We start from the raw sequence: 12,385 nt of genomic DNA, 5'->3' as shown, positions 1-12,385 counted from the left end.
TTAGATTCATTTATTAGACAGTGTTGGTGACTTGCCATTATCCATAAGAGTTCCATTTTCCCACGGGGGATTCACAAGATAACGACAGGTGGACAGAAACAGAAGAAAGAGTCGACATGAACTCAACAAGAGGCCGGCTCAGAGCAAATGTCATGTCTTTTTATCAAACGAGTGTCTGTTTTTCCGAAATAACTGCAACCCCTTTTCTACAGGTACATATAAGAGAGAGGATGCTCAGCTGGTGCTGCAGGTTCATCAGATCAGAGGCCCTGTGGAGATCTTTGTCAACAAGTTCAAAATGGACAACTGGTCCCTAGATGGACGTGTAAGTGCAAGGGTCTGGTCCAGAACAACACCTCTTGTTGTACTTGAAAAGATTTTACACAACATACACACACGCATCTACATTGTGAACTATGTCGAGCACACTAACCTTGTCACTCTAGGGAGATGGAGGGCCCACCAAGAGTTTTCTCTTTAATTAAAATGTCAGTTAAATCATTGCCTGGTAATCAGGACTCCACAGACCCACACCACCCCCTTTCACTCTTCTCTCCCATATTATCCTCCGACCTCAGGCACCACTAATACACTCTCTCCCAATTAATTAAAAAAAAGCAGGTCACAGTAAATGTGGTTATGTGGTGCTGTGTTTATTCAAACATGCGTATGTGTCATACGATGCACATCACATGAGTGTGCCCCGGTGCGAATCCTCTGTGTAATCCTCTTGGGTAACAAGCTCACATGTGTGCAGCGGGGCTGAGTGTGCGTATGTTTGTTCTCTGGATCAGAAAAAAAAAAGAAAAAAACCCGTCACATTAAATGTCAGCCACGCGAGTGCCTCTCAGCTCTTTTTGACGTGATATTTCATTTTCTGCGTGCACCAGCTGCTGACACTTTGGTGATACGCTCCTTTGTGAAGCCGGGATGTGACACATTAAGCGTCTGTCTTCCAATCCTTTCTCTCCCCAGGTGTCCTACATCTCTTCTTCCAACTCCTACGTGTACCAGGGAGTTGTCACCGGAAAAGGCTTTGGCCAATTTGGTCTCCAGAGACTGGGTGAGTGAGTGGTCCACTTGGTCACAGAAACCTGTGACCGAGTGATCTCCTGGGAAGATTTTGTTTTTCTTTGGATTTCTATTCGAAAAAAAATGTCACTTGAGATGTATGTAATGTCTCTAAGCTCTTACAGCATACACTGTGGTGGGTTTCACTTATCTGTACAGTGTAAATACTCTTTAGGATCATGTGTCTGTGAAGCTAGCAAGAGGCAAACACAAATGACATCCGTATACACAAACCATACACTCACATTCATAAACAGCTAAACAGAATGTTTCCTTTGACAGTTATTTGTTGACACCTGTAGTCTTTGCCAAGTAGCCTCATATCTGGCAGTTTTCATGTAGCAAATATTATCTGTTCATTGCTGTGCGTCATTCTGTAGTTCCTTCAGCAACTTCAGCTTTGCTGCCAGAGATGTAGAAGTGCTTTTCAAAGAGTTACAGCTGTCCACATACAAGGTGTGATCAGAAGGTTTTGGAAACAAGCCCATAAGATTAAAACATTGAATCAATTAAAACTGATTTAAAGTTAGTATCTGTCCTGAGTGCAGTCTGGATAGCCCCAAGAAAATCATACTGAGCAGGAGATCTGACATTTCCCATCTACCTCCTTTTGCACTGTGAACAAGATTTTTCCACAGAATTAAATTTTACTTTTAACCTGACCTGGCCTTCATGTGGATGATCATCCCTGGTGATGGGGGTCCATCTCAGCAGTTTTTTGCCAAAGGGTCCACAGTTTGTTTCTAAGCTCAAAGGCAAACCGTCAGTTGAAGAGTGACTAGGAGCATGCTGTTCGATTATTTTTCTTTTAGACATGGGGTTATGCACTGTAAATCTGTCCCCCAGGGTGAGACTGTTATTGTAGAGTTCTACTGAAACGCCCTGAGGCGTCTAGGGGGAGAGCGCTGAGTGGAAACGGCATCAAGTGTGTGCCAACCTGCCATCTCCAGCCAGCGCAGAGCACTTTGAAAACGCAGGAGGTTTTTGGCTACACGTACACAATCTTTGATCACCATCTGCCCCACAAGCCATATTTGCCTCCTGCAACATGTGATGTATTATGCAACTCATACATGCCTTATGTGTTAAAGGTACAGTGTGTAAAATTTCACCACTAGCTGTCAGCAGATTTCTTACTCAAGTGCAGAATCCTTGCTACAGGGGCCACTTATTAATCCCTAAGGAAATTGGGGATTAAGATCAAGGATTAGGGAAAAACAACTCTGGCCGCCCTTCATCTGTAGAGAGTATATAGTCGGTCAGTCTGCTGTTTACCTGTCAATATGTGCCCAAATCTATTTACCCTGGAGGAAGCTGTAAAACTGTGAAAGGAGTCCGATACGAGTCGATGAGTCAGTCAAGCTCACTTCTGGCGAGTCCTTACTGAACTTTATTGTCAGTAAGGACTGCTGTTAGCTGACAGTAGTGAAAACTTCTTTGAAGTAGATCTAACATTGTTTAAGTCAATGCAGATAACCTCTCATACGATGTTAAAATGTAATCAAATGGTTTATCAGAGGGAAAGACGGATTTTTAGGACACTCAAGACTGAAACATTAGCTGGAATAATGCTAGCTTATAACAAGCTGTTGTTGTTATTTAGCCGTCTCGTTATCAGCTGTGTGGAGACAGGAGGGTCCCATGTATAATTTGCTAACAAAGATTAATTGCAACAACATCGGGTATAAAAAAGCATGTTTGCACATGTTTTCATCTGTTAGCACCCTGACTTTAGTTTACCAGATGAGGCATGACGTGAGGAAGAAATGAGGGACGAGAGAGAGAGCAGTGTTGGAGGAGGAGAAAGATATAATGAGACAGAGATGATGAAAATATACATTAACAAATTGGACAATGGGCTTGCTCATAGGGGGTCATATAATTGTTGGGTTTTTCGCTGTATCTATTAATGTGCGATCTACTGTACAATATAAAGCACCTTGAGGCGACTGCTGTTGTGATTTGGCGCTATATAAATAAAATTGAATTGAATTGACAAGACCCGATTAAGCAATTTAATTCAGTTCAATTTTATTTATACAGCGCCAAATCACAACAACAGTCGCCTCAAGGCAATTTATATTGTAAGGGGTAGACCCTACAATAATACATACAGAGAAAAACCCAACAATCATTTGATCCCCTATGAGCAAGCACTTTAGCGACAGTGGGAAGCAAAAACTCCCTTTTAACAGGAAGAAACCTCCAGCAGAACCAGGCTCAGGGAGGGGCGGGGCCATCTGCCGTGACTGGTTGGGGTGAGAGAAGGAAGACGGGATGGCAATGTCCTTCTTGTCCACTGTTTTCAAGATGTTTGGGCAACATCAAAACATCAAAAGCACTTGCTCCTATGGATTTTGAAAGTATTATATCTAACTTTAGGAGAATGCATCAGTGTGTTGGAAGCCATTATGGCTCACTAATCAGTGTATATATTTATAAGTACAATATTATTTTTTCTGTTGAACAATATCCCTAAAATTACATACTGTACCTTTAAACCTGAAGTAACATTGCTTTTGTGTCAGATCCACCTGACATACAATGCTTCAATGCACCAATACATGGCTTTCTTTTATGTCAGAAATTAATGATGCATGTGTCATAAAAAAGAGAGTATATTTAAGGCCCTTTTTTAACTGTATTGCTGTACATTTATTCTTTAATTTTACATCATTCTTCATATTAGTTCTGGTTTAAGAACTAATCCACAAAAAAATGGGAAAAGTTGGGGACGTGAATTTAAAGTTCCTATAACAGAAACCGTACATGGGGCTTAGTGTGATTTCTGAGTGGGTACCTTAAATTGCTTAGTAATCTGATAATAACTTAAATGAAAGATTACTTTTGTCCTAAGCTTCCATCAGCAGTCAGGGACGCTTGATTAAGCATTGTTAATTTCTCACGTACCCGTGATAGGTTTTGCCTCGCTCCGAGTCTCTTTAGCTCACGGTATTCATTAAAGGTCGCTGCGCTATACAGAGAAACGAGTAGAGGAAGAATGAATTGTGACATTGTTATGTTTAAAATAGATCCGCTGTCCTCCAGATTTTTTCTTTTTAATCTGCTCACATGATGTCATATCTCGTATTCACATAAACAGTTAAATCGCAAATGCTGCTGCTGCTTTGGCTGCTTTCGTATTTGCAGAGACATATTTCAGAGGAATTTAGCAGCTTTTGAAAAGCAAAGCCCACGCTGGAGACGCTTCCATATTGGCTGCTAGACAAACTAAAGAAGCCAAAGTGTAGGTACAAAGACGGATCAGATACAAGCAGGAATTTGGAATTGAGCGCGAAGTTACGCCGAGGGTAACATAGATTAAGTGTGTGTGTGTGTACACGGTGAAAGTGGATGTGAAAATCTGCTGTAGTGACAAAGGTGTTTGAACAGCGGGTGCGGTCCACAGATACACACATGCACATCCTGCTACAACAAACTGATTGAGCAAACAGCTCTTAATTAATACCGAGGGTTAGGGCTTATACCAGGGTATTCATGTGTACGCAGGTTTAAGCGTTTATTTTAAAAAAATTTAAAAAGCAGATGCGTGTGTGGGAGGTGGGCTAGACATCTTTGAAATAATCCAACTTAATTTGTCGACATTTTGCGTTTTGTTTTTAACTCGGCGGTGTAACCGCCAGTGCGGTCTGCCTGTGTTTGTGCATCTGTTTGTGTGCGGTGGGGGGTTGATTGGCAAACACCGCACAACCCGCTAATTTAATTCCTTCCTGTTTGTCTCTCGTCCTTTATTGGAGTGTTTTTGGCATTCCGTGGCAAACAGGTGGGCTGTCACTCCTCCGCTGTTGCTGTTACAGACACACACCTCCATAAATTAGAGAATGAATCTGAAATGAGTTAATAGCTGTCGGGCTTTGATGTCAGTAATTAAGAGTCATTGTTGGGATAATGAAATTTGACATTCCCAGGGGGCGAAATGAAGCTAAAGTAAAGCAATAAACCAAGAAGAAGAAAAAAAGCCAGTTTATGCTGCTCGGGCTATTATTTATAAATGGAGTCTTCCTGGTAGCCTTCTTCAGTCATCACAAATTCTTTTATGACATTGTTATCCTATTTATTTCCACTTATGGACTGAGGAGGATAATATCACTTTTGTTTATTGGAACTTTTTTTTATGGGACTTAATTGTAGTCATACGCTGAAGTAATGCTCATGTAATGTCTCAACTTCTTGTCTGTCTCTCTTCCAGAGAGTGAAGATCCCAGCAGAGACCAACAAGGCTACAACTTTGCCTCCAACAGCAGTTCAGTGGCAGCAGCCATCCTAGTGCCTTTTATAGCCATGATCATTGCAGGCTTCGCTCTGTACCTCTACAAACACAGGTAAGGCTCGCTACAACTCCAAGCTGATCTTTATTATTTCCCTATTCAAGGAGGAGTGTCCTTGAATAAGACCAGAAAAATGACAAACAACATTTTCTGATAGCTTATTTTATTTGTTGACAGTGCTGAAGAAATGCTTAGTGCGATTACATTTCAGGAAATGAAGCATCCAAGTGGCCGCATCCTATTCAAGTCATTCTCCCTATGTTTATAAAAGCAATATCATTGCATCAGTGATTAGGTTACCCATATTCTGCACGGATTCCTTTTCTTTTTTACTTTGTGAGCCTGCAAGAATATTGAGGCGCACATGCTTTATTGTTCAAAATACACAATACACTGCAGACACAGGGAACAGCAGAGGCATGAAGCAGACCGATATGACACAAGACAAGTGACAAGGGAGAGAAAACAACACATGCATATAAGAGAAGCTGACAGGGAATATGTTTACTTGAAGTTCTTTCCAAGTTGGTGAAGTTTGCTCTTGCTTGAGTATATGCATCCTCCTCCAAAATACATTAACTTCAACTTCACTTTTTTTAATCCACTAAAGGCATATGTTACCCTCAATATGAGAAAATCTGTGATAACAGGAAACCTTCCCTGCAGAGAAAATTTGCTTCGTAACCATGACACAGCAGATTGTGGATGCTCACAACATTAGGAACATCTGGTGCTAGGAGTGGATAAAGATTATTGTTCATCCACCCCCACCCACACCTCCTTTTGTTTTGTTTTTTTAGAAGAAGACCCAAAGTTCCCTTCAATGGTTACGTGGGCCATGAGAACACTAACGGGCGAGCCACGTTCGAGAACCCCATGTATGACCGCAACATCCAACCCACTGACATCATGGCCAATGAGACAGAGTTCACAGTCAGCACAGTGTGCACAGCTGTATAGCAACCGCTTCCTCTGAAGGTGAGTACCACACCACCGTTGGGTCACCCTGGCTGCACGATATAAAAATAACTTGGAACTTCAGGCATCCATGATTTCATATTTTTCTCTGAGCGTAGATAACGTGAGTCTGAGATAATCGCACATCTGAGGCGCCACAACTGTTGAAGCAAGACACAGTTTCTCCGAATGTAGTTTCAGACTCAACCTTTTACCTTCGTCCCATAAAGACTTTTCTATGAATAGAAAAAAAACAGGGATTGGTTTTCCTCCTGCAGTCTTCCCTTTGATCCGCACACCATCATATTAATTGTATAAAAAAAATAAAGTGTAGTTTGTTTATAAAAATAGAATGGTTATTTGGAATCATGGGAAAATGACATTAATGCATATATTTTCTCTGCTCTCTGTCATCTTTATCGTCTCCATTGTTTGTTTCTTTATCCTTTTCTTTTCAACCCACTTCTCTTGTTTCCTGGATTTGAATATATCTCTTTTCCCTCACCCTTCCCCACCATTTTCTACACACTCATCCTCTGTTACATCACCGATTCAGTCCGGGGACGAGAGGTGCACCACGTCCTCGCCTGCGTGCCAGCTGAGGACATCTATAGCTCCTTGAGCAGAGGGCAAGACAAAGATTATTTTATTTGCTGAAATACCTTCAAGAAACATCTCCAGCGGAAAAGGCGCTTACCTGCTGGCGATAAGAAAACAAACAGAAAGAAACCACGTGAAGACAACCATCTGAACACACGACAACAACAACGCGCTTTTCGTAACTTTACGTGGTTTCTTGATCATTCTCCATATTTCGAGGAAAAGCTTCCACCTTAAACTGCAGCCAGCGGGGAGTACGACTGGGAGCAAAGCTGTGATGACTTTTCTCACCGCCTAAACCCAAAGGGAATTTTACCTGTAAACTTTTAAGTCGAGAAATATACCTGTAGCTTACGGAGGCCTCTGTGCAAGCGAACTGTAAGACGGGCAGCGGCGTATTGGCTTGTGTGTGAATCTGAGGGAGACGGTCTGGACTGTTTCGATTCATCTTTCTCGTTTTTTTGTTTTTTGTTTCTCATTAGCTATTTTTATTGTGTTCGCTCTTATATGCTGCTCACCTTATTCTTTGAGTCGCTGGATGCCAGTTTTCTTCCCAGCTGTCCGCTCCTGAGGTTCTCGAAAAGTATCATCGGGGACCCCTCAGTTTCTGGCAGAGGATGAATTAAAATTCAGTGAGTTTTTGAAGGCCTTGCTGGAGACACACACACACAGACACACTCGACTTCATCTTTTTTTTTGTAGCAGGAATAAAATTCTGCTTGGCGAGGCAGCTGTGTCCAGTGTAGGGGTTCAAAGGTAGCTTGGGCTGCTGAAATTAAAAAAAAAAAAAGCACTTAGTGAGGTTGTAGTGAGAGTTGTACATGCGAGTGTGAGTGCGTATGTTCATGTGCACATCTTGTAGCTGCCCTCATCTGTTCTCACCCTAAAAATCCAACCAAACACGCAATGCTGTCTTATTTTATTTTTTTGTTGCTTTAAGAAGTGAAAGTATTGAGTTTACGAGTTTAGGATTACGCCAACTCAGAGGCTCCGAAAACCAGTAAATTAAACGTCGACAATCTATAAATCCAGTCTCCATCATTTTTCTTTCTTTTCTTTTTGGTTGGTAGCGATCGATCAGATAGATCAAAGGGACCGAAGAGAGACAAATTCACTTCTCAAGCTAACACACTTGAATCAAAGGTTAAGCAAGGGGAAGTACTCTTGACATTTGCTCCAAAAACAGGCTTTTTTTTAACCATGCCGCCACCTCTGCTCTGAGGCCCTTGAGGAGAAGGGACCATGTCGCAACAAACCACAATGTAGCACAGCAAATCTGTATTTAGATTACACTCTCTGCTTTTTTTCTTTTCTTTTTTAAAGTTTCTTTTAATCCCGGATCCAGCTTTGCTCGTTTCACTGGATTAAAAGGTGACACAAGTTGCAGCAGTAGCTCCGCTAAACTTTGGCCTTAGGAAAACAAAGATCAAAGTGCGGTCATGTTCTCGCTCTCTGGAAATGTTCAAATGAAGGCGCTGGGGTTTGAAGAATGGATGAAGCGAGAGATGCGTTCCCTCTGGATTGCATTCAGGTCTTTTTCATGCAAGCTCACTTCTGACAGCTCGCTCCCCTTTGGAAAAAAAAAAGAAAAAGAAAAAAATTGCGGAAATGATAAATATGATTTTGGGAGGGGGTTGAAAAAAGTGTTTATGTCTTTGCTGCTAACGCTTCCCCATATCTATGGCAACTGGGGAGTGATATGCAAAAAAAAATTATATTGAAAATGCAACACAGGAGGAAACTGTCATCTAATATAACAGCGGGGCTCTACCTTGGCTGGTGAATGACACGTCTGATGAAAATACGAATGCTTTGTGACCCGTATTAAGTGTGTGTGTGTGTCTGTGTGTGTGAGAGAGAGGGGGGGGGGGGAGATGTTTTCAAAAACACCCTGCTCCACTTCCTGCTCCCGTACCTGTAAATGCTAACCTGCAGCTGCTAGGTGAGGTGAATAGTGTGCGAATTTCACAGGAGCAAATTGGGCCATTACGTCTAATTTGCATTAATTTTAGCTTCATTATCAAACCCATAAGAAAATTCATTTTTACATTCCCAATATCAGGACACGCTCAGATCCTTTTCACTTCTTTAGTTCCTTTTTTGTGTGTGTGAGTGTGTTAAAATCAAAAAAGGAAATTCATCTTATGGATTTTTGTTGCTGCGTTATTCTTATTATTATACATTTCTTTTTTTTAATGAAGTCTTTAAATTTGCACGTTGTACATAATTTCCCTCAGAATTCCAGACCTTTTGAAACCAATCACCGTATTGTTTCTTCAATCAGTTTCGCTGTGGGTCGGTAATTGCTTTTACAATTTTATTACTTTTAAAGCTCGCGTTTATCTCGGCCGTACAGATAGAATATTGCCCCGTGCTTGCTCTGGTAGTGAATTGATGGGAGAGGAAACGATTGAATTACCCTGGATATTTCACAGGGAGAGGAGAAGTTGCTCGCGCATTATCTCAAAGGAGCTGCTACTCAGTTCCTATAGTTTTCTGTGGCTGTTGCACGTTGCATTTCATTTGTTTTTTTTGTGAAATTGCTCCAAATATGTCAGCAAAGTGGACAGCTTCATTATTAAATCGCAGCTTCTGTTGAGGGCACTTTCAAGCGGTCTTTTCCCCAACTTACACAAAACGATCAAACGAACACGTGTAAATAAGGACGGCGTGTTCACGAACCCCAGAGGAAGCAATTCCGTTTGCCTAGATTTAGACTATAAATCTGGATTAACATAATACAGAAGCAAGCGCTCACACAAATATGATTGTTTTTACTAACAAGGGCTCATTCCCCACAAATTCAAGGATTAAAAAAAAGGGCCAAACACAATTTTCTTTTTTTCTTTTTTTCATGTTCGTACCTCCAGGAAGCACTTTATGTTAATTATAGTGCCTTGTTACCCCCTTATATCATAAATATGCTTTAGACGCAGTGTTCTTATGTTAAGGAATTCCAGTATCTTTCCTAGGATTTTTTTTTTCTTTGGGAAGGGGGGTTTCCTCTTGTTATGTCAGATATTAGAAATGTAAGTCTTTTAGGGTTTTCGGTAAAGCCCTTATCCCTGCCTGAGTAACCCACACACACTGAAGAGTCCGCAGGCTTTGTAGATCTGTTTTTAATCTTTGATCTCACTGAAAATCTGAGCTTGTTAGGTTCATGCCAGAGTCACCATCAGTTTGTTTTTTTCCCCCCCAAACGAGCCGTGTGCTCAGTCGTACTGTATTTTGGTGTGCAAGGATTAATGGCCAGGACTTTATGTTGTTGGCTTCGTGCTCGGCTGGGTGTTTGCCCTCTGTTTGCTTTGCGAGTTTAAAAATAAACCAAAGAAAGTTATCCAAATTCAGACGATTTAGAATTAGACATATAGTGATAAAAATTAAGATTTATTATTCTGTCACGTCTTGATGTTGCTTAATTTATTTCTGCTGTTGTTTTTTTATGTCAAGCAAACCATTTTATGGATACATTTCCCTTAATGGTCAGTACATCTATAGAAGTATTTAACCTATCTAGTGTTAGCCCAGAAAGTCCAGTCATATGAAAGTAAAGATCGCAGAGCTCTCAATGAAGCCGTGCTCTAAGAGTCAGAATTAAGTCTTTCTTAATAGCAGCAGGCTACTTCCTGGTTCTCTTTGCATATTTTAAGACACAAACGGCGCTCATCTTCAGTTCATTTTCGTTATCAGCCGGTCACAGCTCTGGGTTCTGTCCTGCTCTCCCATCTCTTCTATAATGAAACACACCACAGCTATGGTCTTTGAGTTTCCTTCAAAAGTTCACAGAGTTTTCCTCGCAGTCAGGGACCCGACCAACGGCTCTCCCTTTCTTCGCGCAGCACAGGACAGCACTGCACATGTATTGAAAGACCGAGCGATCCATCAGTTATGCCGTGTGACACGTTCTGCATCAGCTATCATTTATAATCTCCCGTCTCTCACTGCCACCACATATTGATGGCCAGACAACAAATCTCAACTTCCCCGCTGTGTTTTACAGGCCCATTCCATGCAATTTGCCTTCACTATTCAGCCCATTTCAGCTCTTCTAGTGGACTAAAGCGTGGGGAGAGAGGGAAGGGATGTATTTTGAAAAGCTTTGAAGCTTAAATGAGTTTTATTCTTTCAATGTGAAATGCGAGCAGCGTGGTAGTAGGATCATTCGTGATCAGATCACTGGATTTATTGCTCAAAAACTACTGAATGTATTTCATTTCACTGAGTGCACCAGAATTTATCTATCTATACTGTGTTGAATATCTGTAATCCCACAACTTTTTCTCTGTTTGTGTGCAGTAATGGATAAAAAAAATATATAAAAAAACCTGTCAGTATGTGTTATCTTTGGACTAAAAACAGAATGTCCAATTTATCTAGAGTATAATATAGCAAAGTATTTACAAAGAGCTGCTTTTTTATTACCAGATATTTTTCTGTTAGTTTTTCCATGGCAACAAACTTATAAAGTCCCATATTTTCATTTTGTTTTCTTTCAACATGTTTTTTTCAAGCCAGTTCTGTAAATCTCTCAACTAGTCTCTATGTGAGACTGAAAAACCCGCAATGCCCAAGCAGGTTCGACATGGCCATTAAAGGCCTCAACGAGAAAAAAAAAAAAAAGACAAAACGGCGAAAGGCAAAGAGCCAGTGTCGGTGTCTCGCTGTACACCAAAAGGATTTACCGGTGACGACGTGGACAAACGTGAGCTTAAGCAGACTGTGCAACGACAGAGCAACTGCAGAGGAAATATCTCTGAGATAAGAGAATATGTTAACAAATAAAAAAAAAACCTTTTTTTGTACAGAGATATATTTTTATGAAAATACATTTGTAATATAAAAAGAAAAAATGGATTGACATATATGTAAATGTTTTTCTTTTTCATTATTGTAGTACAAATGCTAGTGGGGAGTATATGAAAAATCTATATATAAATATAAATATATATATATAAATATATATATAAATATAAATATATACAAAGAAAAATAGAAACAAGGCTTTTTTTGTATATGTAAAAAAGATTGTATATAAAAGTTTACATACATACTGTACATATGTAAGACCCACCATGGCTTGTCTGCAATATATAAAATGTATTTTATCTGTCTGTATATGATGCTTTGCATTGTGTCTAAGCTTATTCTACTTTCTTGAACTTGAAACTTATTTTGAAGGTTTTGGAATAAAACATAAAACCTACCACTTGGGTGAATTCTTGTGTTTATTGCCTCAAACCCATAATCATTAGTTAATGCATAGTATGATGTATGTATCGTGTATAGCCTTTCTAAGGGGGGAAGAGGCAAGGCCATATATCCAGTGTTCCTGGTGCGTGTTGCAATTGTGGGTCAGAATATCTGATTTGCTCTTTATGGTGTTTTTTTTTCATGTATGTTACTTTTTTTAATGGAGAGACACAGAATATCAACCAAAAACAAATCACATCACATTAAGTATGTGACAC

The 12,385-nt window shown here is 40.3% G+C and overlaps 1 protein-coding gene across 1 annotated transcript in view; it reads left to right on the top strand.

The window, feature by feature from the left end:
- The window catches only part of csmd2 (CUB and Sushi multiple domains 2), a 280,093-nt gene extending 267,973 nt beyond the window's left edge, over positions 1-12,120 (top strand). The window contains exons 69-73 of the mRNA XM_085446711.1: positions 213-325; positions 976-1,063; positions 5,282-5,414; positions 6,161-6,338; positions 6,874-12,120. Of these exons, the coding sequence (XP_085302837.1) occupies positions 213-325; positions 976-1,063; positions 5,282-5,414; positions 6,161-6,320 (494 nt within the window). The 3' untranslated portion in view covers positions 6,321-6,338; positions 6,874-12,120. The remainder of the gene's footprint in view (positions 1-212; positions 326-975; positions 1,064-5,281; positions 5,415-6,160; positions 6,339-6,873) is intronic.
- Positions 12,121-12,385: the final 265 nt, after the last annotated feature.

This window comes from Copadichromis virginalis, linkage group LG22 (assembly GCF_057382275.1).
Source record: "Copadichromis virginalis isolate Kocher_CV1m ecotype Utaka linkage group LG22, C_Virginalis_male_GT1.1, whole genome shotgun sequence".
Classification (NCBI taxonomy): Eukaryota; Metazoa; Chordata; class Actinopteri; order Cichliformes; family Cichlidae; genus Copadichromis; species Copadichromis virginalis.
This window is presented reverse-complemented; position numbering and strand designations above follow the sequence as displayed.